Source organism: Bolinopsis microptera, chromosome 12 (assembly GCF_026151205.1).
Source record: "Bolinopsis microptera isolate Bmic1 chromosome 12, MBARI_Bmic_1.0, whole genome shotgun sequence".
NCBI classification, from domain to species: Eukaryota; Metazoa; Ctenophora; class Tentaculata; order Lobata; family Bolinopsidae; genus Bolinopsis; species Bolinopsis microptera.
The window spans coordinates 14,878,632-14,906,568 of NC_087083.1; the positions used below are offsets into that span (position 1 = coordinate 14,878,632).

General features: G+C 33.8%; 3 protein-coding genes across 4 annotated transcripts in view; all 3 read right to left on the reverse strand.

Annotated features, from left to right (window-relative positions):
• The window catches only part of LOC134824397 (prefoldin subunit 2-like), a 42,579-nt gene extending 40,225 nt beyond the window's left edge, over nucleotides 1-2,354 (reverse strand). Inside the window, exon 1 of the mRNA XM_063836300.1 lies at nucleotides 2,331-2,354. The gene's annotated coding sequence lies outside the window, so the exon portion shown is untranslated. The remainder of the gene's footprint in view (nucleotides 1-2,330) is intronic.
• On the reverse strand, nucleotides 1-27,020 carry LOC134823956 (multidrug resistance-associated protein 1-like). The gene is made up of 17 exons (XM_063835553.1): nucleotides 26,918-27,020; nucleotides 26,621-26,725; nucleotides 25,629-25,727; nucleotides 25,235-25,375; nucleotides 24,913-25,076; nucleotides 24,202-24,328; nucleotides 20,535-20,711; nucleotides 19,297-19,464; nucleotides 18,962-19,049; nucleotides 17,714-17,800; nucleotides 14,628-14,717; nucleotides 10,208-10,293; nucleotides 3,234-3,291; nucleotides 2,457-2,552; nucleotides 1,833-1,956; nucleotides 1,542-1,626; nucleotides 1-84 (listed from the first exon to the last, which is right to left on the reverse strand). The coding sequence occupies exons 1-17, from the start codon at nucleotides 26,963-26,965 to the stop codon at nucleotides 1-3; spliced, it is 1,827 nt and encodes a 608-aa protein (XP_063691623.1). The 5' UTR covers nucleotides 26,966-27,020.
• LOC134824393 (kinesin-II 95 kDa subunit-like) overlaps nucleotides 1-27,937 on the reverse strand; it is an 86,953-nt gene that overhangs the window by 51,669 nt on the left and 7,347 nt on the right. The window contains exon 1 of one of the 2 annotated variants that reach the window (XM_063836292.1): nucleotides 9,329-9,348. The exons of the other annotated variant lie outside the window; for it this stretch is intronic. The gene's annotated coding sequence lies outside the window, so the exon portion shown is untranslated. Of the gene's footprint in view, nucleotides 1-9,328; nucleotides 9,349-27,937 lie in introns of those variants that run through there. 2 annotated transcript variants of the gene reach the window in all.

A 27,937-nucleotide genomic window follows, 5' to 3' on the forward strand; every position in this document is an offset into this window, starting at 1 on the left:
TTATCTTCTTTGCATCTGGATTGCTATTTCTGTTTGTAGCTTCAGCGGTATTTTTAGCACTGGGTAAAGAATCAAGGAAATTTCCTAAAAAGATAGCTGTGATGACAATAATTGTGCTAATAACTTCAGGTTTGGTTGCAACCGTTATAATCTTGAAACGTTCCGGTGAAGCGAGCAAGAAAACGGAAAAGGCACAAACATCTGATGGAACGAGAGCTTCAGCGACAAGAACACGCTCGAGGGGCTTAATGTCTTTTAGCACATGCACTTCTGCATATGAAGTTGTGAAATCAGAGCCAAAAGAAGATGAAGAAGAGGAAGTGGTGGCGAGGAAGAGGGTAAATTCCAATGAAGAACGTTAGTGTTAGAGAGGTGAAACTGAACACCAAAGCATTTAATGAGACAAGGAGAGACATTGATAGTTTGTATTAAGACTAAATAACATGGTTACTTGGAAGTTTGTACTATTGCGATGTGATTATTTAGTGACAGTGTTCTGTTTACGTTTCTATTGTGCTTAAGTGTGTGATCTATTTTTTAATTTAAACGAAATGATTTATTTTAAAATTAAACTTCTTTTCCCGGATGCGCTGGTGCTGTTATGTTTGATGGGGAGGTGGATTATCCCTAAATAACATTATTTATAATAACAGTTAATTTGTGAATATATTTTTCATGTTGTTTCACGTGAGTTACAATGTTAAATTTGATAATTATTTGTTTTAGAATTTAAAGAATGTCAATGAATCACTATCAGTCGGAAATATTTCTCTTCAATTTCGTTTCTTCAATTTGATACAGTGTCCAGGAGCAAGAGCAGGAGCAAGAATTCTAAAACCACCGTCCTAAATCAATCCAAATCCAATAACGCTGTAAGTACATTATAAACGGTACAAATATCATCACTTGATTCTTTTTCATACAACCAAAATAACTATTGTTTATTTTGCCTCCCGCTGTATCAAAAATATAATATCCATTCCAACAGACACAATATGGAACATAAAAAATTGTTAAAAGTAATTGAAGTGACGCCAGGTTTAATCTGTTGAAATAAAACTGTTGTGAATTTGCAGTTTGGCTTTATAGAACACTCGTCGATTTATACTTTATACTACTAATATGTTTTTTTAAAATATGATTTTAACTATATGAGCAAATATTCGGTGTCTTTACAGCAATTTTTTAATGATAATCAAGCTAAAGGAAGCATACAGCTAACTGTCACCAAGATGTAATTAGATCGAACGCAGAAATTAGATCGAATCGGTTTGATCTAGGAATTAGATCGAACGCCGGCGCGGAATTCAATGTATTTGTATAATATGTATCTCGCGCCGGCGTTCGATCTAATTCCTAGATCGAACCGGTTCGATCTAATTTCTGCGTTCGATCTAATTACATCTTGGTGACAGTAATACTTAAAATTGTTCCATACTTCGGACAAACTTCACCTTTAAAATCCGTTCAATCCCTTTCACCCTGCTTCTTAAGAAAATGATGTTATTAATTAATCTCCATTCTCCAATTACTTGCCCTACCTTAGAGAAGCGATTAAGTATTCTGCCAGAAGGTGTGGTGTCAAAGAAGCTCATAGGTACTTTCAGTATTCTCTCGAACATAGATCTGAAAAGTATCATCTTCTATAACAGGAAGATACGTTCCCAGGGGGGGGGGGGGCTCACTGCTGCTCACTGCTACTCACTGAGTGAGCAGCAGTCATTTTGACGCTGTTGGACTGAATTTCATGTGAGCTGATATGAGGAATCTGATCCAAACTAGAAGGTCAGCAGTCAATTAAATTAATTAAATAACAATGTATTGTAAAAGACCTGTGTATCTTAGAGGAAGCCATGATACTAGCGTAGAGTATTGCAAAAACAAAGCCCAGCACGAAAACAGTTTGTAGTAAACCCAGAAGAGCGTATATACCCAAGTACAGGAACAATTTATTATCTGAAATAAAATGAAATGAAATAATGTGCTTTTATACCGCCCATATGGTTAGCAAATGACACAAGTGTCAGGTACTAACCACGACAGAGCGGTTCTAAAGGGTGACGTGAAAATATCCAGCAACAAACAACTAAATCATCTCAAAAAAACAAATCTATTCAGTAAATATTATAAACTAAAATTCTCCATATACAGGGTGAGAAATCAATAATGAACTGTGTCAGCGTTATCGTACAGTGCCAGTGTAACTCATCAATTTACTCTCTATTAATGCTTTTCATACAAAGTTACAACGAATTCTTCATGTTATGCATCCTGGGTTTGGACAAGATATGACCCGTTTAAAATATTTCCATCACGTTACATCACATAATTCTCAATAAATGTAATAGATTTGTTGTGTTGTTATATAATATCCTTAATAAATGTAATTAAATAGATTTGTAGTATATATATATACAGTGTTGTAATTAGTTTAAAACTAATGTCCCACTAGTAACCTGTGTCAGTGTTATCGTTAGAGTTACTCCACTCGGATAACCACAGTTGAGAGCCAAGTTGAGATGCGTACTGTAGAATGAAGGAGACCAGTGTAACTGGGGAATATTTGCTATTACACATGTGACAAGAGTATATTGTGACAATAATATCTCAACATGTTACAATATTTCAACATGTGACAATATCTCAAAATGTGACAATATCTCAAAATGTGACAATATCTCAAAATGTGACAATATCTCAACATGTGACAATATCTCAACATGTGACAATATCTCAACATGTGACAATATCTCAACATGTGACAATATCTCAAAATGTGACAATATCTCAACATGTGACAATATCTCAACATGTGACAATATCTCAACATGTGACAATATCTCAACATGTGACAATATCTCAACATGTGACAATATCTCAACATGTGACAATATCATGTGCGAAATTGAGCAAATAGTAATATACCAGCTTAAGAACCCTATATCATATATCATGTAGCAGTAATTTAATAATATGTATAGCAGTGGCAATGTAGCATTTCAACTGTGAATTGAATTTAATTTAGATATTTACCAAAAATTCAGCTATAATCGTATTATAGTGAGGGCGATAATTTAAAAGTAGGAATTAATATTATATCAATATCGTACAAAATACAAAATGGCGTTATTTGCAAGCTTCAAGCTTGTGATACCTCCAATTTCCGATAGATAATTAATGTAAAAGTAAAACTTACATTCAGTAATAAAATTAAAATTTGTAGAATAACTTACTGGCCCCGTAAGTAATTCCCATGTAGTTCAAGTAGTTCACGTACGTTTTGTACGATATCTGCGGAATATTACTATATTACATGTACGTTTTGTACGATATCTGCGGAATATTACTATATTACATGTACGTTTTGTACGATATCTGCGGAATATTACTATATTACATGTACGTTTTGTACGATATCTGCGGAATATTACTATATTACATGTACGTTTTGTACGATATCTGCGGAATATTACTATATTACATGTACGTTTTGTACGATATCTGCGGAATATTACTATATTACATGTACGTTTTGTACGATATCTGCGGAATATTACTATATTACATGTACGTTTTGTACGATATCTGCGGAATATTACTATATTACATGTACGTTTTGTACGATATCTGCGGAATATTACTATATTACATGTACGTTTTGTACGATATCTGCGGAATATTACTATATTACATGTACGTTTTGTACGATATCTGCGGAATATTACTATATTACATGTACGTTTTGTACGATATCTGCGGAATATTACTATATTACATGTACGTTTTGTACGATATCTGCGGAATATTACTATATTACATGTACGTTTTGTACGATATCTGCGGAATATTACTATATTACATGCACGTTTTGTACGATATCTGCGGAATATTACTATATTACATGTACGTTTTGTACGATATCTGCGGAATATTACTATATTACATGTACGTTTTGTACGATATCTGCGGAATATTACTATATTACATGTACGTTTTGTACGATATCTGCGGAATATTACTATATACATGTACGTTTTGTACGATATCTGCGGAATATTACTATATTACATGTACGTTTTGTACGATATCTGCGGAATATTACTATATTACATGTACGTTTTGTACGATATCTGCGGAATATTACTATATTACATGTACGTTTTGTACGATATCTGCGGAATATTACTATATTACATGTACGTTTTGTACGATATCTGCGGAATATTACTATATTACATGTACGTTTTGTACGATATCTGCGGAATATACTATATTACATGTACGTTTTGTACGATATCTGCGGAATATTACTATATTACATGTACGTTTTGTACGATATCTGCGGAATATTACTATATTACATGTACGTTTTGTACGATATCTGCGGAATATTACTATATTACATGTACGTTTGTACGATATCTGCGGAATATTACTATATTACATGTACGTTTTGTACGATATCTGCGGAATATTACTATATTACATGTACGTTTTGTACGATATCTGCGGAATATTACTATATTACATGTACGTTTTGTACGATATCTGCGAATATTACTACTATTACATGTACTTTTTGTACGATATCTGCGGAAAATTACTATATTACATGTACGTTTTTGTACGATATCTGCGGAATATTACTATATTACATGTACGTTTTGTACGATATCGTGCGGAATATTACTATATTACATGTACGTTTTGACGATATCTGCGGAATATTACTATATTACATGTACGTTTTGTACGATATCTGCGGAATATTCCTATATTACATGTACGTTTTGTACGATATCTGCGGAATATTACTATATTACATGTACGTTTTTGTACGATATCTGCGGAATATTACTATATTACATGTACGTTTTGTACGATATCTGCGGAATATTACTATATTACATGTACGTTTTGTACGATATCTGCGGAATATTACTATATTACATGTACGTTTTGTACGATATCTGCGGAATATTACTATATTACATGTACGTTTTGTACGATATCTGCGGAATATTACTATATTACATGTACGTTTTGTACGATATCTGCGGAATATTACTATATTACATGTACGTTTTGTACGATATCTGCGGAATATTACTATATTACATGTACGTTTTGTACGATATCTGCGGAATATTACTATATTACATGTACGTTTTGTACGATATCTGCGGAATATTACTATATTACATGTACGTTTTTGTACGATATCTGCGGAATATTACTATATTACATGTACGTTTTGTACGATATCTGCGGAATATTACTATATTACATGTACGTTTGTACGATATCTGCGGAATATTACTATATTACATGTACGTTTTGTACGATATCTGCGGAATATTACTATATTACATGTACGTTTTGTACGATATCTGCGGAATATTACTATATTACATGTACGTTTTGTACGATATCTGCGGAATATTACTATATTACATGTACGTTTTGTACGATATCTGCGGAATGTTACTATATTACATGTACGTTTTGTACGATATCTGCGGAATGTTACTATATTACATGTACGTTTGTACGATATCTGCGGAATGTTACTATATTACATGTACGTTTTGTACGATATCTGCGGAATGTTACTATATTACATGTACGTTTTGTACGATATCTGCGGAATATTACTATATTACATGTACGTTTTGTACGATATCTGCGGAATATTACTATATTACATGTACGTTTTGTACGATATCTGCGGAATATTACTATATTACATGTACGTTTTGTACGATATCTGCGGAATATTACTATATTACATGTACGTTTTGTACGATATCTGCGGAATATTACTATATTACATGTACGTTTTGTACGATATCTGCGGAATATTACTATATTACATGTACGTTTTGTACGATATCTGCGGAATATTACTATATTACATGTACGTTTTGTACGATATCTGCGGAATATTACTATATTACATGTACGTTTTGTACGATATCTGCGGAATATTACTATATTACATGTACGTTTTGTACGATATCTGCGGAATATTACTATATTACATGTACGTTTTGTACGATATCTGCGGAATATTACTATATTACATGTACGTTTTGTACGATATCTGCGGAATATTACTATATTACATGTACGTTTTGTACGATATCTGCGGAATATTACTATATTACATGTACGTTTTGTACGATATCTGCGGAATATTACTATATTACATGTACGTTTTGTACGATATCTGCGGAATATTACTATATTACATGTACGTTTTGTACGATATCTGCGGAATATTACTATATTACATGTACGTTTTGTACGATATCTGCGGAATATTACTATATTACATGTACGTTTTGTACGATATCTGCGGAATATTACTATATTACATGTACGTTTTGTACGATATCTGCGGAATATTACTATATTACATGTACGTTTTGTACGATATCTGCGGAATATTACTATATTACATGTACGTTTTTGTACGATATCTGCGGAATATTACTATATTACATGTACGTTTTGTACGATATCTGCGGAATATTACTATATTACATGTACGTTTTGTACGATATCTGCGGAATATTACTATATTACATGTACGTTTTGTACGATATCTGCGGAATATTACTATATTACATGTACGTTTTGTACGATATCTGCGGAATATTACTATATTACATGTACGTTTTGTACGATATCTGCGGAATATTACTATATTACATGTACGTTTTGTACGATATCTGCGGAATATTACTATATTACATGTACGTTTTGTACGATATCTGCGGAATATTACTATATTACATGTACGTTTTTGTACGATATCTGCGGAATATTACTATATTACATGTACGTTTTGTACGATATCTGCGGAATATTACTATATTACATGTACGTTTTGTACGATATCTGCGGAATATTACTATATTACATGTACGTTTTGTACGATATCTGCGGGAATATTACTATATTACATGTACGTTTTGTACGATATCTGCGGGAATATTACTATATTACATGTACGTTTTGTACGATATCTGCGGAATATTACTATATTACATGTACGTTTTGTACGATATCTGCGGAATATTACTATATTACATGTACGTTTTGTACGATATCTGCGGAATATTACTATATTACATGTACGTTTTGTACGATATCTGCGGAATATTACTATATTACATGTACGTTTTGTACGATATCTGCGGAATATTACTATATTACATGTACGTTTTGTACGATATCTGCGGAATATTACTATATTACATGTACGTTTTGTACGATATCTGCGGAATATTACTATATTACATGTACGTTTTGTACGATATCTGCGGAATATTACTATATTACATGTACGTTTTGTACGATATCTGCGGAATATTACTATATTACATGTACGTTTTGTACGATATCTGCGGAATATTACTATATTACATGTACGTTTTGTACGATATCTGCGGAATATTACTATATTACATGTACGTTTTGTACGATATCTGCGGAATATTACTATATTACATGTACGTTTTGTACGATATCTGCGGAATATTACTATATTACATGTACGTTTTGTACGATATCTGCGGAATATTACTATATTACATGTACGTTTTGTACGATATCTGCGGAATATTACTATATTACATGTACGTTTTGTACGATATCTGCGGAATATTACTATATTACATGTACGTTTTGTACGATATCTGCGGAATATTACTATATTACATGTACGTTTTGTACGATATCTGCGGAATATTACTATATTACATGTACGTTTTGTACGATATCTGCGGAATATTACTATATTACATGTACGTTTTGTACGATATCTGCGGAATATTACTATATTACATGTACGTTTTGTACGATATCTGCGGAATATTACTATATTACATGTACGTTTTGTACGATATCTGCGGAATATTACTATATTACATGTACGTTTTGTACGATATCTGCGGAATATTACTATATTACATGTACGTTTTGTACGATATCTGCGGAATATTACTATATTACATGTACGTTTTGTACGATATCTGCGGAATATTACTATATCTACATGTACGTTTTGTACGATATCTGCGGAATATTACTATATTCACATGTACGTTTTGTACGATATCTGCGGAATATTACTATATTACATGTACGTTTTGTACGATATCTGCGGAATATTACTATATTACATGTACGTTTTGTACGATATCTGCGGAATATTACTATATTACATGTACGTTTTGTACGATATCTGCGGAATATTACTATATTACATGTACGTTTTGTACGATATCTGCGGAATATTACTATATTACATGTACGTTTTGTACGATATCTGCGGAATATTACTATATTACATGTACGTTTTGTACGATATCTGCGGAATATTACTATATTACATGTACGTTTTGTACGATATCTGCGGAATATTACTATATTACATGTACGTTTTGTACGATATCTGCGGAATATTACTATATTACATGTACGTTTTGTACGATATCTGCGGAATATTACTATATTACATGTACGTTTTGTACGATATCTGCGGAATATTACTATATTACATGTACGTTTTGTACGATATCTGCGGAATATTACTATATTACATGTACGTTTTGTACGATATCTGCGGAATATTACTATATTACATGTACGTTTTGTACGATATCTGCGGAATATTACTATATTACATGTACGTTTTGTACGATATCTGCGGAATATTACTATATTACATGTACGTTTTGTACGATATCTGCGGAATATTACTATATTACATGTACGTTTTGTACGATATCTGCGGAATATTACTATATTACATGTACGTTTTGTACGATATCTGCGGAATATTACTATATTACATGTACGTTTTGTACGATATCTGCGGAATATTACTATATTACATGTACGTTTTGTACGATATCTGCGGAATATTACTATATTACATGTACGTTTTGTACGATATCTGCGGAATATTACTATATTACATGTACGTTTTGTATGATATCTGCGGAATATTACTATAAAACATGTACGTTTTGTATGATATCTGCGGAATTTAAATTAAAACATGTACGTTTTGTACGATATCTGCGGAATTTAAATTAAAACATGTACGTTTTGTACGATATCTGCGGAATTTAAATTAAAACTTACGCAAAACTCTAATCGCAGCTTGATGTAATTGGTAATCAACCCAACAAGGTAATTTATATAGTTATAGCTTTACACTGTTGTTAAATAAGAAGTAACAGTGTAATGCTTTTGGACACGAAGGGAAACACACAACGTAAAGCTTGAAATCTTCGTAAAACTACATCATTAGAGCCTCAAATTATTTGTTATATATAACAAATAATTTGAGGCTCTAATGATGTAGTTTTACGAAGATTTCAAGCTTTACGTTGTGTGTTTCCCTTCGTGTCCAAAAGCATTACACTGTTACTTCTTATTTAACAACAGTGTAAAGCTATAACTATATAAATTACCTTGTTGGGTTGATTACCAATTACATCAAGCTGCGACTATATATAGTACTGTTGAAAGTATTAAAACAGTAATAGTAACAGTATAGTAGCATAGTATAACAGTAATAGTAACAGTATAGTAGTATAGTATAACAGTAATAGTAACAGTATAGTAGTATAGTATAATAGTAATAGTAACAGTATAGTAGTATAGTATAACAGTAATAGTAACAGTATAGTAGTATAGTATAACAGTAATAGTAACAGTATAGTAGTATAGTATAATAGTAATAGTAACAGTATAGTAGTATAGTATAACAGTAATAGTAACAGTATAGTAGTATAGTATAACAGTATAGTAGTATAGTATAACAGTATAGTAGTATAGTATAACAGTATAGTAGTATAGTATAACAGTATAGTAGTATAGTATAACAGTATAGTAGTATAGTATAACATAGTAGTATAGTATAACAGTATAGTAGTACAGTATAACAGTATAGTAGTATAGTATAACAGTATAGTAGTATAGTATAACAGTATAGTAGTATAGTATAACAGTATAGCATTATAATATAACAGTATAGTAGTATAGTATAACAGTATAGTAGTATAGTATAACAGTATAGTAGTATAGTATAACAGTATAGTAGTATAGTATAACAGTATAGTAGTATAGTATAACAGTATAGTAGTATAGTATAACAGTATAGTAGTATAGTAGTATAGATGGGACTCACTTTTCCTTTCTCTACTGTTTCCTCAGTTATAAGCTTCTCATCCTTCCCGCCCGTATTATTCCCTTTTATGGAGCACGTTTCACTTTCTGATTAATATTTAATAGGAGATATTTAATGGGGATTAGCAAGTTTTATATCTATTACAATGTACACATTTTACATATATGTGTCATATACCTTTTACTAGTGTAACATACCTTTTACTAGACGTGTAACATACCTTTTCTAGTGTAACATACCTTTTACTAGTGTAACATACCTTTTACTAGACGTGTAACATACCTTTTCTAGTGTAACATACCTTTTACTAGTGTAACATACCTTTTACTAGTGTAACATACCTTTTACTAGTGTAACATACCTTTGACTAGTGTAACATACCTTTTACTAGTGTAACATACCTTTTACTAGTGTAACATACCTTTTACTAGTGTAACATACCTTTTATTAGTGTAACATACCTTTTACTAGTGTAATATACCTTTTATTAGTGTAACATACCTTTTATTAGTGTAACATACCTTTTACTAGTGTAACATACCTTTTACTAGTGTAACATACCTTTGACTAGTGTAACATACCTTTTACTAGTGTAACATACCTTTTACTAGTGTAACATACCTTTTACTAGTGTAACATACCTTTTATTAGTGTAACATACCTTTTACTAGTGTAATATACCTTTTATTAGTGTAACATACCTTTTATTAGTGTAACATACCTTTTACTAGTGTAACATACCTTTTACTAATGTAACATACCTTTTACTAGTGTAACATACCTTTTACTAGTGTAACATACCTTTTACTAGTGTAACATACCTTTGACTAGTGTAACATACCTTTTACTAGTGTAACATACCTTTGACTAGTGTAACATACCTTTTACTAGTGTAACATACCTTTTACTAGTGTAACATACCTTTTACTAGTGTAACATACCTTTTATTAGTGTAACATACCTTTTACTAGTGTAATATACCTTTTATTAGTGTAACATACCTTTTATTAGTGTAACATACCTTTTACTAGTGTAACATACCTTTTACTAATGTAACATACCTTTTACTAGTGTAACATACCTTTTATTAGTGTAACATACCTTTTATTAGTGTAACATACCTTTGATTAGTGTAACATACCTTTGATTAGTGTAACATACCTTTTACTAGTGTAACATACCTTTTACTAGTGTAACATACCTTTTATTAGTGTAACATACCTTTTACTAGTGTAATATACCTTTTACTAGTGTAACATACCTTTTATTAGTGTAACATACCTTTTACTAGTGTAAAATACCTTTTACTAGTGTAACATACCCTTTACTAGTGTAACATACCTTTTATTAGTGTAACATACCTTTTATTAGTGTAACATACCTTTTATTAGTGTAACATACCTTTTACTAGTGTAACATACCTTTTATTAGTGTAACATACCTTTTATTAGTGTAACATACCTTTTATTAGTGTAACATACCTTTTATTAGTGTAACATACCTTTTACTAGTGTAACATACCTTTTATTAGTGTAACATACCTTTTATTAGTGTAACATACCTTTTACTAGTGTAATATACCTTTTATTAGTGTAACATACCTTTTATTAGTGTAACATACCTTTTACTAGTGTAACATACCTTTTACTTATGTAACATACCTTTTACTAGTGTAACATACCTTTTATTAGTGTAACATACCTTTTATTAGTGTAACATACCTTTGATTAGTGTAACATACCTTTTACTAGTGTAACATACCTTATACTAGTGTAACATACCTTTTATTAGTGTAACATACCTTTTACTAGTGTAATATACCTTTTACTAGTGTAACATACCTTTTATTAGTGTAACATACCTTTTATTAGTGTAACATACCTTTTATTAGTGTAACATACCCTTTACTAGTGTAACATACCTTTTATTAGTGTAACATACCTTTTATTAGTGTAACATACCTTTTACTAGTGTAACATACCTTTTATTAGTGTAACATACCTTTTACTAGTGTAATATACCTTTTATTAGTGTAACATACCTTTTATTAGTGTAACATACCTTTTATTAGTGTAACATACCTTTTATTAGTGTAACATACCTTTTACTAATGTAACATACCTTTTACTAGTGTAACATACCTTTTATTAGTGTAACATACCTTTTATTAGTGTAACATACCTTTGATTAGTGTAACATACCTTTTACTAGTGTAACATACCTTTTATTAGTGTAACATACCTTTTATTAGTGTAACATACCTTTTACTAGTGTAATATACCTTTTACTAGTGTAACATACCTTTTATTAGTGTAACATACCTTTTACTAGTGTAACATACCTTTTACTAGTGTAACATACCCTTTACTAGTGTAACATACCTTTTATTAGTGTAACATACCTTTTACTAATGTAACATACCTTTTACTAGTGTAACATACCTTTTACTAGTGTAACATACCTTTTACTAGTGTAACATACCTTTGACTAGTGTAACATACCTTTTACTAGTGTAACATACCTTTGACTAGTGTAACATACCTTTTACTAGTGTAACATACCTTTTACTAGTGTAACATACCTTTTACTAGTGTAACATACCTTTTATTAGTGTAACATACCTTTTACTAGTGTAATATACCTTTTATTAGTGTAACATACCTTTTATTAGTGTAACATACCTTTTATTAGTGTAACATACCTTTTACTAGTGTAACATACCTTTTATTAGTGTAACATACCTTTTATTAGTGTAACATACCTTTTATTAGTGTAACATACCTTTTATTAGTGTAACATACCTTCTACTAGTGTAACATACCTTTTATTAGTGTAACATACCTTTTATTAGTGTAACATACCTTTGATTAGTGTAACATACCTTTTACTAGTGTAACATACCTTTTACTAGTGTAACATACCTTTTATTAGTGTAACATACCTTTTACTAGTGTAATATACCTTTTACTAGTGTAACATACCTTTTATTAGTGTAACATACCTTTTACTAGTGTAACATACCTTTTACTAGTGTAACATACCCTTTACTAGTGTAACATACCTTTTATTAGTGTAACATACCTTTTATTAGTGTAACATACCTTTTATTAGTGTAACATACCTTTTATTAGTGTAACATACCTTTTACTAGTGTAACATACCTTTTATTAGTGTAACATACCTTTTATTAGTGTAACATACCTTTTATTAGTGTAACATACCTTTTACTAGTGTAACATACCTTTTATTAGTGTAACATACCTTTTACTAGTGAAACATACCTTATATTAGTGTAACATACCTTTTACTAGTGTAACATACCTTTTACTAGTGTAACATACCTTTGACTAGTGTAACATACCTTTTACTAGTGTAACATACCTTTTCTAGTGTAACATACCTTTTACTAGTGTAACATACCTTTTACTAGTGTAACATACCCTTTACTAGTGTAACATACCTTTTATTAGTGTAACATACCTTTTATTAGTGTAACATACCTTTTATTAGTGTAACATACCTTTTACTAGTGTAACATACCTTTTATTAGTGTAACATACCTTTTATTAGTGTAACATACCTTTTATTAGTGTAACATACCTTTTATTAGTGTAACATACCTTTTACTAGTGTAACATACCTTTTATTAGTGTAACATACCTTTTATTAGTGTAACATACCTTTGATTAGTGTAACATACCTTTTACTAGTGTAACATACCTTTTATTAGTGTAACATACCTTTTATTAGTGTAACATACCTTTTACTAGTGTAATATACCTTTTACTAGTGTAACATACCTTTTATTAGTGTAACATACCTTTTACTAGTGTAACATACCTTTTACTAGTGTAACATACCCTTTACTAGTGTAACATACTTTTTATTAGTGTAACATACCTTTTATTAGTGTAACATACCTTTTAATAGTGTAGCATACCTTTTACTAGTGTAACATACCTTTTACTAGTGTAACATACCTTTTACTAGTGTAACATACCTTTTACTAGTGTAACATACCTTTTGCTAGTGTAACATACCTTTTATTAGTGTAACATACCTTTTTTTAGTGTAACATACCTTTTACTAGTGTAACATACCTTTTACTAGTGTAATATACCTTTTACTAGTGTAACATACCTTTTACTAGTGTAACATACCTTTTACTAGTGTAACATACCTTTTACTAGTGTAACATACCTTTAATTAGTGTAACATACCTTTTACTAGTGTAACATACCTTTAACTAGTGTAACATACCTTTTATTAGTGTAACATACCTTTTATTAGTGTAACATACCTTTTATTAGTGTAACATACCTTTTACTAGTGTAACATACCTTTAATTAGTGTAACATACCTTTTATTAGTGTAACATACCTTTTATTAGTATAACATACCTTTAATTAGTGTAACATACCTTTTCTAGAACGTGCAGTGCTCTTCCTGCGTCTCACTGTATTCTCGTCACGTGACATATCTCCTAACTCTGAGTCTGACGTGTCTTCCTCTGCAAAGGGTTCATCATGTCAGTAGTAGTAGTAGTATCATGTCAATACTTTTACTCTTTCAGCGAAAACATTGACCCACTTCTTAATCAATTAATTTAGCTTGGTTCCGCTTGAGAGTCGGCTTTGTTTTTGAATGGAATAAGTTATGTTAATTAAACATTTTCTGAATATTTATTTCCTGTGTACCCATAGGTCACATTATTGACTCGGGTATATGTCTTCATACGACTTTATTAAAATCAGTTAGTATGACACTTAATTAGCTTGTAACAAACACCACAAAACAGTGGTGTACACACAAGGATACAGTGGTGTACACACAAGGATACAATGGTGTACCTTACTGGTAGCTACCTACTGTATTTAGTCTGTATTTAGTCTGTACTTAGTCTTGTTGTAGCACCTTGTAGCACCCTCTACTATATAATCTTATAATATGGTTCTCGTCTACACAAATAAGGGATAGGATTCAGAGGGCTGGTAATTACAGTCTTCAGGTACCACACTTGCAGGTACCACACTTGTAGGTACCACACTTGCAGGTACCACACTTGCAGGTACCACACTTGTAGGTACCACACTTGCAGGTACCACACTTGCACTTTGCAGGTACCACACTTGCAGGTACCACACTTGCAGGTACCAAACTTGCAGGTACCACTAACCACACTTGCAGGTACCAAACTTGCAGGTACCACTAACCACACTTGCAGGTACCACACTTGCAGGTACCACACTTGCAGGTACCACACTTGTAGGTACCACACTTGCAGGTACCACACTTGTAGGTACCACACTTGCAGGTACCACATTTGCAGGTACCACACTTGCAGGTACCACACTTGCAGGTACCACACTTGCAGGTACCACACTTGCAGGTACCACACTTGCAGGTACCACACTTGCAGGTACCACACTTGCAGGTACCACACTTGCAGGTACCACACTTGCAGGTACCAAACTTGCAGGTACCACTAACCACACTTGCAGGTACCAAACTTGCAGGTACCACACTTGCAGGTACCACACTTGTAGGTACCACACTTGCAGGTACCACACTTGTAGGTACCACACTTGCAGGTACCACATTTGCAGGTACCACACTTGCAGGTACCACACTTGCAGGTACCACACTTGCAGGTACCACACTTGCAGGTACCACACTTGCAGGTACCACACTTGCAGGTACCACACTTGCAGGTACCACACTTGCAGGTACCACACTTGCAGGTACCACACTTGTAGGTACCACACTTGCAGGTACCACACTTGCAGGTACCACACTTGCAGGTACCACACTTGCAGGTACCACACTTGTAGGTACCACACTTGCAGGTACCACACTTGCAGGTACCACACTTGCAGGTACCACACTTGCAGGTACCACACTTGCAGGTACCACACTTGCAGGTACCACACTTGCAGGTACCACACTTGCAGGTACCACACTTGCAGGTACCACACTTGTAGGTACCACACTTGCAGGTACCACACTTGCAGGTACCACACTTGCAGGTACCACACTTGCAGGTACCACCCGTATTCACACTCAGAATTGAGTTTAGTCATTTTTCCAATATGAGATTGGGGACGGGTTCTATAAACAAACAAACAGACAAACAACTATACAGTCTCGTGTTTCCTTTTTCCCAAACTCCACGGTAAATCGGGGTTTTACTGTAACTACGTGTTATGCAGAATAATGGCTGTAGCACGAGTCGCTGTAGAAGTCAGTGTATAATGTACTTTGCTTTCAAGTACATTGTACAATGTGTACTGTGTATAATGTACATAGTACAATGTGTATTGTGTATAATGTACCTTGTACATTGTGTATTGTGTATAATGTGGATTGTGTGGTGTGCACTGTATATAATGTATACTGAACAATGCATACTGTGTAAAGTGCGGAAAGTACGGTGTACTGTGTACAATGTGCGGTGTATACATTGTATAATGTATAATGTGCGGTGTGTACAGTGCTACAGTGTATAAAGGTATAATGTACAATGTGCGGTGTATATAATGCACACTGAAAGAGTGAAATTGGTTGAATTAGTGTCGGCTGTGTCTGACATTGTACGGTATCCATCTGTGCAACTCACAAATTAAATATAGCTAGAATCTCTGTAGGTACATGTATTTAATAGCAGCTTATACAGCAAGTCATAACTAATGATGGTTTGATTGAGTTACTGAAACCTTTTTCAAAAATGCAGTGATGTTATTAGGAGAGCATGACGTAGTAGCTATGACGTATTATGACGTATTATGACGTAAGAGTAGCTATTATAGTACGTGCTAGTTAACAGATCATCTCATTTCCGGCTCTGTAAAACACACAAAGATGCGGACTAAGGTGGCAGGCATCACATACAATGAAGGTTTTGTGGGTTTAAGGGCAGGCATCACATATACAATGAAGGTTTTGTGGGTTTAAGGGCATGCATCACATACAATGAAGGTTTTGTGGGTTTAAGGGCATGCATCACATACAATAAATGTTTTGTGGGTTTAAGGGCATGCATCACATACAATGAATGTTTTGTGGGTTTAAGGGCAGGCATCACATACAATGAAGGTTTTGTGGGTTTAAGGGCAGGCATCACATACAATGAAGGTTTTGTGGGTTTAAGGGGCTATACACCTAATCTGTTCAACACACATAACTTAACAGGACTTTCAGTGACAAATTGTGCAGAATAGCCATATTTATATACAACTTATGAAGCAACATATTATACCTTAAAATTTTCATATTCTGAATTATCAACTTTCTGTTCTAAAGATAGTACTTTATAGTTTATAATCTCAGAAGTAAAGCCCCATTCTTCACGTAACCAATGTTTCAACTATCATTAACTAACTATTATTAGTTTCTAAATTTCATCTGTTAAATTTTCCGACTTATAGCTTACATTATTTCTAATAAGCTTTACTAATACAATCAGCTATGTAATTACAATCCGATTAACTAATTAATTAATTGACTTACTGTCTGTGTTGGTGTCCTGGTCGGGTTCGTAGGAGGACACTAGCCTGTGTAGCTCGCTGTCTTTACCCATGAGATCGTTATATGTTCCTATAGTTCCATATTATTAGTTACATATTATTAGTTACATATTATTAGTTACATATCATTAGTTACATATTATTAGTTACATATTATTAGTTACATATTATTAGTTACATATTATTAGTTACATATTATTAGTTACATATTATTAGTTACATATTATTAGTTACATATTATTAGTTACATATTATTAGTTACATATTATTAGTTACATATTATTAGTTACATATTATTAGTTACATATTATTAGTTACATATTATTAGTTACATATTATTAGTTACATATTATTAGTTACATATTATTAGTTACATATTATTAGTTACATATTATTAGTTACATATTATTAGTTACATATTATTAGTTACATATTATTAGTTACATATTATTAGTTACATATTATTAGTTACATATTATTAGTTACATATTATTAGTTACATATTATTAGTTACATCTTATTATAAACAATATAATCTCAACATGGAAAACGTGTGCTGTAATATAACATTACAGCATTACGTGATACGCTTACTCATATCACCTGTGTTCCTATTCTGAAAGCCAGTATAAACTACAATAACTTTATAGTTTTGGTATAAACTACTATAACTTTATAGTTTTAGTATAAACTACTATAACTTTATAGTTTTGGTATAAACTACTATAACTTTATAGTTTTAGTATAAACTACTATAACTTTATAGTTTTAGTATAAACTACTATAACTTTATAGTTTTAGTATAAACTACTATAACTTTATAGTTTTAGTATAAACTACTATAACTTTATAGTTTTAGTATAAACTACTATATTAACTTTATAGTTTTAGTATAAACTACTATAACTTTATAGTTTTAGTATAAACTACTATAACTTTATAGTTTTAGTATAAACTACTATAACTTTATAGTTTTAGTATAAACTTCTATAACTTTATAGTTTAAGTATAAACTACTATAACTTTATAGTTTTAGTATAAACTACTATAACTTTATAGTTTTGGTATAAACTACTATAACTTTATAGTTTTAGTATAAACTACTATTACTTTATAGTTTTAGTATAAACTACTATAACTTTATAGTTTTGGTATAAACTACTATAACTTTATAGTTTTAGTATAAACTACTATTACTTTATAGTTTTAGTATAAACTACTAAATGTTAACCTTGTTCTAGAACCTGCCCATCCTTCAGCAATACCACGTGATCTACTTCCGGCAGGACTGATAACTTGTGCGTTACTAAAATCCTCGTCTGGGTGGGAATGTTATGATACGTTATCAAATACAGATTGGTTCATAATTTAGTGTTCTTAAATTAACTATAACGAATATTTTCTAAATTTTAAAATAATATTTCAAGTTGCAATTCAAAGACACTCCAAAAATAAGTTGTCAGGAATATCATAATACTACTATTGATTAATTAGTTCATGCAGTAATTCTATCCCCCCTAAGAAAATAAGTAACGCGACATCAAGATACTAAGAATAAAGACTAACCTTATTATTTATCATTCCGTTAGGTCCGATAACTTTTTCAAAGAGATGTTTTCCCACGTGCGCGTCAACAGCAGATAAAGGATCGTCGAATATGTAGATATCATTCTTGTTGTATATTGCACGTGCAAGTGAGACGCGCTGCTTCTGTCCACCGCTCAGGTTAATGCCCTGTGTGGAGAGGTATGTATAACAGGACACAGGTATGTATAAGAGGTATGTATAAGAGGTATGTATATGAGGTATGTATAAGCTTGGGTGAGTGTGGGGACTGTAGTTCTGAGATTTCATTGGTGGTACTGGATATTGAAATCATGCAATCTGATTGGTCAATCAGAGTCATGTTCAAAAAGAACCTGACGGCCGCTCACATTAGATAGTAAATTACGGGACAAATATTTATCTAAACATTCTGTAATTTAAAGAATCTCTCTGTAAAGTTTGTTCAAGAAGAGAAGTAGGTATTGCACGTTTTGAGTAAACTTGGTAGTATTTCATTCTTATCTTACTCTCACTTTATTGAGGTATCATGTTATCGTTTACTTATGGACAGTGCTTTAATTACACGAACAAATATTGAACAATTAATCAATTTATACGGTTATCTGAGTCTACAAAAATGGTCGCAAAATTAATTATTGCAGTTATAAACACTAATCTAATTAAGTTTTATATCATTTTGTTTTATCTACTTAATAATATCTATAATGTACATCTTATCATGTTTCATCTCATTTTGAAGAGGTATTGAATACAATGATAATCAGTAAACTGCGCAGTAGTACAGTGCACTTCTCATCCCATATAGCTGATACGATGTTGTAAATTAATATGCGTATATTTACACTTCCTAATCCCTAGAGGATAAGGCAATACTAATACATGTAATAACTACAAGTTAGGTTATGGTACAGGGGAGGGGTGTACAGCACCAGTTTGTCGGACACGTGGTCACGTGTCCGACACGTGGTCACCGAGTTGAGGAGTGTTATAAAGTTGTTGTACTCTATAGTTGATAGATAACGTCACGCGATATTTGTGACGTCACGTGATGATTTTGTTATAATGTAATAAAAGTTCTCTGTGTTCAATTTCAGATTTTGAAGATTTGACAGTCATTGCTCTTGATAGAGTTACATGGAAGTTTAGTTTTATCTTTTGAGACAGCTGCCAATAAAGTTCTTAGGATTGTTGTTATAATAATTAATAATATTTATAATAATAATAATTTAATAAAGTACCTTCTCTCCAATCTCAGTATTGTCTCCATTAGGAAGTATCTGAAGGTCAGTCTCCAGGGCACAGCTCGTTATTACTTCCTTGTAATAACACTTGTTCCAAGGAGCCCCAAATAGGATGTTGTTTTTTAGGGAGTCGTTTAGAACCCAGGATACTTGGGGTACGTAGCTTACTGAACCCTGCCAATAGGGAACATTATAATAACCCAGGATATTTGGGGTACGTAGCTAACTGAACCCTGCCAATAGGGAACATTATAATTACCCAGGATATTTGGGGTACGTATCTTACTGAACCCTGCCAATAGGGAACATTATAATAACCCAGGATATTTGGGGTACGTAGCTTACTGAACCCTGCCAATAGGGAACATTATAATAACCCAGGATATTTGGGGTACGTAGCTTACTGACCCTGCCAATAGGGAACATTATAATAACCCAGGATATTTGGGGTACGTAGCTTACTGAACCCTGCCAATAGGGAACATTATAATAACCCAGGATACTTGGGGTACGTAGCTAACTGAACCCTGCCAATAGGGAACATTATAATAACCCAGGATACTTGGGGTACGTAGCTAACTGAACCCTGCCAATAGGGAACATTATAATAACCCAGGATACTTGGGGTACGTAGCTAACTGAACCCTGCCAATAGGGAACATTATAATAACCCAGGATACTTGGGGTACGTAGCTTACTGAACCCTGCCAATAGGGAACATTATAATAACCCAGGATACTTGGGGTACGTAGCTAACTGAACCCTGCCGATAGGGAACATTATAATAACCCAGGATACTTGGGGTACGTAGCTTACTGAACCCTGCCAATAGGGAACATTATAATAACCCAGGATACTTGGGGTACGTAGCTTACTGAACCCTGCCAATAGGGAACATTATAATAACCCAGGATACTTGGGGTACGTAGCTTACTGAACCCTGCCAATAGGGAACATTATAATAACCCAGGATACTTGGGGTACGTAGCTTACTGACCCTGCCAATAGGGAACATTATAATAACCCATGATATTTGAGGTACGTAGCTTACTGAACCCTGCCAATAGGGAACATTATAATAACCCAGGATATTTGGGGTACGTAGCTTACTCAACCCTGCCAATAGGGAACATTATAATAACCCAGGATACTTGGGGTACGTAGCTTACTGAACCCTGCCAATAGGGAACATTATAATAACCCAGGATACTTGGAATACGTAGCTTACTGAACCCTGCCAATAGGGAACATTATAATAACCCAGGATACTTGGGGTGCGTAGCTAACTGAACCCTGCCAATAGGGAACATTATAATAACCCAGGATATTTGGGGTACGTAGCTTACTGAACCCTGCCAATAGGGAACATTATAATAACCCAGGATACTTGGGGTACGTAGCTTACTGAACCCTGCCAATAGGGAACATTATAATAACCCAGGATACTTGGGGTACGTAGCTAACTGAACACTGCCAATAAGGAACATTATAATAACCCAGGATACTTGGGGTACGTAGCTTACTGAACCCTGCCAATAGGGAACATTATAATAACCCAGGATACTTGGGGTACGTAGCTTACTGAACCCTGCCAATAGGGAACATTATAATAACCCAGGATACTTGGGGTACGTAGCTTACTGACCCTGCCAATAGGGAACATTATAATAACCCATGATATTTGAGGTACGTAGCTTACTGAACCCTGCCAATAGGGAACATTATAATAACCCAGGATATTTGGGGTACGTAGCTTACTCAACCCTGCCAATAGGGAACATTATAATAACCCAGGATACTTGGGGTACGTAGCTTACTGAACCCTGCCAATAGGGAACATTATAATAACCCAGGATACTTGGAATACGTAGCTTACTGAACCCTGCCAATAGGGAACATTATAATAACCCAGGATACTTGGGGTGCGTAGCTAACTGAACCCTGCCAATAGGGAACATTATAATAACCCAGGATATTTGGGGTACGTAGCTTACTGAACCCTGCCAATAGGGAACATTATAATAACCCAGGATACTTGGGGTACGTAGCTTACTGAACCCTGCCAATAGGGAACATTATAATAACCCAGGATACTTGGGGTACGTAGCTAACTGAACACTGCCAATAAGGAACATTATAATAACCCAGGATACTTGGGGTACGTAGCTTACTGAACCCTGCCAATAGGGAACATTATAATAACCCAGGATACTTGGGGTACGTAGCTTACTGAACCCTGCCAATAGGGAACATTATAATAACCCAGGATACTTGGGGTACGTAGCTAACTGAACCCTGCCAATAGGGAACATTATAATAACCCAGGATACTTGGGGTACGTAGCTAACTGAACCCTGCCAATAGGGAACATTATAATAACCCAGGATACTTGGGGTACGTAGCTAACTGAACCCTGCCAATAGGGAACATTATAATAACCCAGGATACTTGGGGTACGTAGCTAACTGAACCCTGCCAATAGGGAACATTATAATAACCCAGGATACTTGGGGTACGTAGCTAACTGAACCCTGCCAATAGGGAACATTATAATAACCCAGGATACTTGGGGTACGTAGCTAACTGAACCCTGCCAATAGGGAACATTATAATAACCCAGGATACTTGGGGTACGTAGCTAACTGAACCCTGCCAATAGGGAACATTATAATAACCCAGGATACTTGGGGTACGTAGCTAACTGAACCCTGCCAATAGGGAACATTATAATAACCCAGGATATTTGGGGTACGTAGCTAACTGAACCCTGCCAATAGGGAACATTATAATAACCCAGGATACTTGGGGTACGTAGCTAACTGAACCCTGCCAATAGGGAACATTATAATAACCCAGGATATTTGGGGTACGTAGCTAACTGAACCCTGCCAATAGGGAACATTAGAATAACCCAGGATACTTGGGGTACGTAGCTTACTGAACCCTGCCAATAGGGAACATTATAATAACCCAGGATACTTGGGGTACGTAGCTAACTGAACCCTGCCAATAGGGAACATTATAATAACCCAGGATACTTGGGGTACGTAGCTAACTGAACCCTGCCAATAGGGAACATTATAATAACCCAGGATACTTGGGGTACGTAGCTAACTGAACCCTGCCAATAGGGAACATTATAATAACCCAGGATACTTGGGGTACGTAGCTAACTGAACCCTGCCAATAGGGAACATTATAATAACCCAGGATACTTGGGGTACGTAGCTTACTGAACCCTGCCAATAGGGAACATTATAATAACCCAGGATACTTGGGGTACGTAGCTAACTGAACCCTGCCAATAGGGAACATTATAATAACCCAGGAAACTTGGGGTACGTAGCTAACTGAACCCTGCCAATAGGGAACATTATAATAACCCAGGATACTTGGGGTACGTAGCTAACTGAACCCTGCCAATAGGGAACTTTATATTAACCCAGGAAACTTGGGGTACGTAGCTAACTGAACCCTGCCAATAGGGAACATTATAATAACCCAGGATACTTGGGGTACGTAGCTAACTGAACCCTGCCAATAGGGAACATTATAATAACCCAGGATACTTGGGGTACGTAGCTTACTGAACCCTGCCAATAGGGAACATTATAATAACCCAAGATATTTGGGGTACGTGGCTTACAGTCCGTTAATAACTCACATTCAAGTAGACTTCACCCTCCATTTTGTCCATTTCTCCCAACATGGCTGAAACCAGGGAAGATTTGCCGGATCCTACAGCTCCCACTATAGCTACTAGTTTCCCCCGCGGGATTGTAACGTTTATACTGAGATTGTAGGATTTGATTAGTAACTTATATGAAACTTCAACTATATAATTACGACCAAGACGACACAACATAAACATAATACACATATAACACGTGACTACACATAACACGTGACTACATATAACACGTGACTACACATAACACGTGACTACACATAACACGTGACTACACATAACACGTGACTACACATAACACGTGACTACACATAACACGTGACTACACATAACACGTGACTACACATAACACGTGACTACACATAACACGTGACTACACATAACACGTGACTACACATAACACGTGACTACACATAACACGTGACTACACATACCACGTGACTACACATAACACGTGACTACACATAACACGTGACTGCACATAACACGTGACTACACATAACACGTGACTACACATAACACGTGACTACACATAACACGTGACTACACATAACACGTGACTACACATAACACGTGACTACACATAACACGTGACTACACATAACACGTGACTACACATACCACGTGACTACACATAACACGTGACTACACATAACACGTGACTGCACATAACACGTGACTGCTCACTTATCCAAGGTGACAGTGTTGACTTCATCCTTCATGTCCCAGGAGAACTTGCCCCCTTTGATCTGTGCAGCAGTAGGAGAGTCCGCCTCCCCACTTATAACAGCATCCTCCTCCAGCTCCGTCAGGTTCAGGAATGTCTTGATACGAACTATACTTACTCTTGCCTGTATTTAATGGCAAACCTTTTATTATAAGTTTTTATTTTAAATTCTTTAATAAATCTGCTGTTATTAGCGAGGAAGAACATATCTGTGGACTTAAATTATTTAAAGTTAGAACTTAATTTTCAATAATTGGTTTTACAAGATACTAGTATCTGAACCTGTATTAGTTGTGTGATCATGTTAGGCAACATAACTAGAGGAAAGCGGAGAATGTTGAAGAGCGTGAGAGAAACAAAAGCCTTCTCTGATGTCAGATTGTTACCTAGCAGACTGTAACACAGGAAGGATAGGAGAGACACCTGCAGTGATATTTACTTTACTTTAGATCATGTGATCAGATCACGTGTTTCATTACATTCCATACTTGTTAGTTGTGATATAATGGTATTCCATTCCATACTTGTTAGTTGTGATATAATGGTATTCCATTCCATACTTGTTAGTTGTGATATAATGGTATTCCATTCCATACTTGTTAGTTGTGATATAATGGTATTACATACGGTACTTGTTAGTTGTGATATAATGGTATTGAAAAGTTTTAATACTAACAAGTATAGGTGAACAGGTCCACATAAAGGTTATGATAATACCAAACTTTATGCGACTCTTCATTGCCCCCAACTCTTGAGACCTTATACCGTCCACCTCCTGAAATATAGTGGAGATGAGACCTTATACCGTCCACCTCCTGTAATACAGTGGAGATGAGACCTTATACCGTCCACCTCCTGAAATATAGTGGAGATGAGACCTTATACCGTCCACCTCCTGAAATATAGTGGAGATGAGACCTTATACCGTCCACCTCCTGAAATATAGTGGAGATGAGACCTTATACCGTCCACCTCCTGAAATACAGTGGAGATGAGACCTTATACCGTCCACCTCCTGAAATATAGTGGAGATGAGACCTTATACCGTCCACCTCCTGAAATATAGTGGAGATGAGACCTTATACCGTCCACCTCCTGAAATATAGTGGAGATGAGACCTTATACCGTCCACCTCCTGAAATATAGTGGAGATGAGACCTTATACCGTCCACCTCCTGTAATATAATACAGTGGAGATAGTATTCAAACAATATATAGTAACTAATTACAACACTACAAATCTATTACATCTATTGAGAATTATGTAATGTAACGTGATGGAAATATTTTAAGCGGGCATATCCTGTCCAAACCCAGGATGCACGACACGAATAATTCGTTATAACTTTGTATGAAAAGCATTAATAGATAATATCACAATGACCCTATACAAAAGTAAAAATCTGAGTTTAAAAAACCCTTAAAAACTGAGAAACATTTATAAAAAACCTTTACAGTAAAAGTAGCCAAATTAAATTTATAATGTATCAGGGTTAAACAAAGTTTAAATAGATGACCTTCAAAATAACGTGACTTTGGAGGATATAATATTAGTGAGCTTCCTGGCCCCCCCCCCCCCTTCCTAGCTATATCTCCTTCATTATGTCTTTAGTAAGTGTCTCTAATAGACTTATGAAAGCTCCTCTGTTTAAACTAGAAGATAAATACCTTGAGGAAGGAATCCTCCCAACCGTACAGTTTAATAACTTTTATCCCATCTAAAACTTCATTTGTCTTCTTCACCCGCTGATCAGTTATCTTCATTATAGTTCGCTGAGGAGTAAACACGTGCATTAAGAGGGAAGTGATGTGTTCACACAATGTCACGTGACGTCACAAACAATCACGTGACGTCACAAACAATCACGTGACGTCACAAACAATCACGTAACGTCACAAGAATCACGTGACGTCACAAGAATCACGTGACGTAACCGTTATTATATACCGCGTGGTGTGACCCACCTGAAAGCCGTGCATCTTGCCCATAAGAACAGAGTTAAAAGGTAACATGATGATAGTGACACTGATCCCAACAAAGGTGCTAGCTCCCAGCTCCTGGTACAACAGGTACATAGCTAGGATTATCTGCAGTGGAGCTGACCATATCATGTTGATGTAGGTGAAGATTTCCTGGGGGAGAAGCAAGTATGTAAAGTATGTAAAGTATGTAAAGTATGTAAAGTATGTAAAGTATGTAAAGTATGTAAAGTATGTAAAGTATGTAAAGTATGTAAAGTATGTAAAGTATGTAAAGTATGTAAAGTATGTAAAGTATGTAAAGTATGTAAAGTATGTAAAGTATGTAAAGTATGTAAAGTATGTAAAGTATGTAAAGTATGTAAAGTATGTAAAGTATGTAAAGTATGTAAAGTATGTAAAGTATGTAAAGTATGTAAAGTATGTAAAGTATGTAAAGTATGTAAAGTATGTAAAGTATGTAAAGTATGTAAAGTATGTAAAGTATGTAAAGTATGTAAAGTATGTAAAGTATGTAAAGTATGTAAAGTATGTAAAGTATGTAAAGTATGTAAAGTATGTAAAGTATGTAAAGTATGTAAAGTATGTAAAGTATGTAAAGTATGTAAAGTATGTAAAGTATGTAAAGTATGTAAAGTATGTAAAGTATGTAAAGTATGTAAAGTATGTAAAGTATGTAAAGTATGTAAAGTATGTAAAGTATGTAAAGTATGTAAAGTATGTAAAGTATGTAAAGTATGTAAAGTATGTAAAGTATGTAAAGTATGTAAAGTATGTAAAGTATGTAAAGTATGTAAAGTATGTAAAGTATGTAAAGTATGTAAAGTATGTAAAGTATGTAAAGTATGTAAAGTATGTAAAGTATGTAAAGTATGTAAAGTATGTAAAGTATGTAAAGTATGTAAAGTATGTAAAGTATGTAAAGTATGTAAAGTATGTCAAGTATGTAAAATATGTTCACTATGTAAAGTATGTAATAGTTGTAAAATCTTTTTAAAATTTTCA

Coding starts and splice junctions, on each gene's coding strand:
- LOC134823956 (XM_063835553.1), bottom strand. CDS start 26,965: ATGTTACCTTTTAACTCTGTTCTTATGGGCAAGATGCACGGCTTTCAG. Junction 14,718..17,713: donor CCAGGACACCAACACAGACA/GTAAGTCAATTA, acceptor AACCCTTTGCAG/AGGAAGACACGTCAGACTCA. Junction 85..1,541: donor TACTTAATCGCTTCTCTAAG/GTAGGGCAAGTA, acceptor CTATCTTTTTAG/GAAATTTCCTTGATTCTTTA.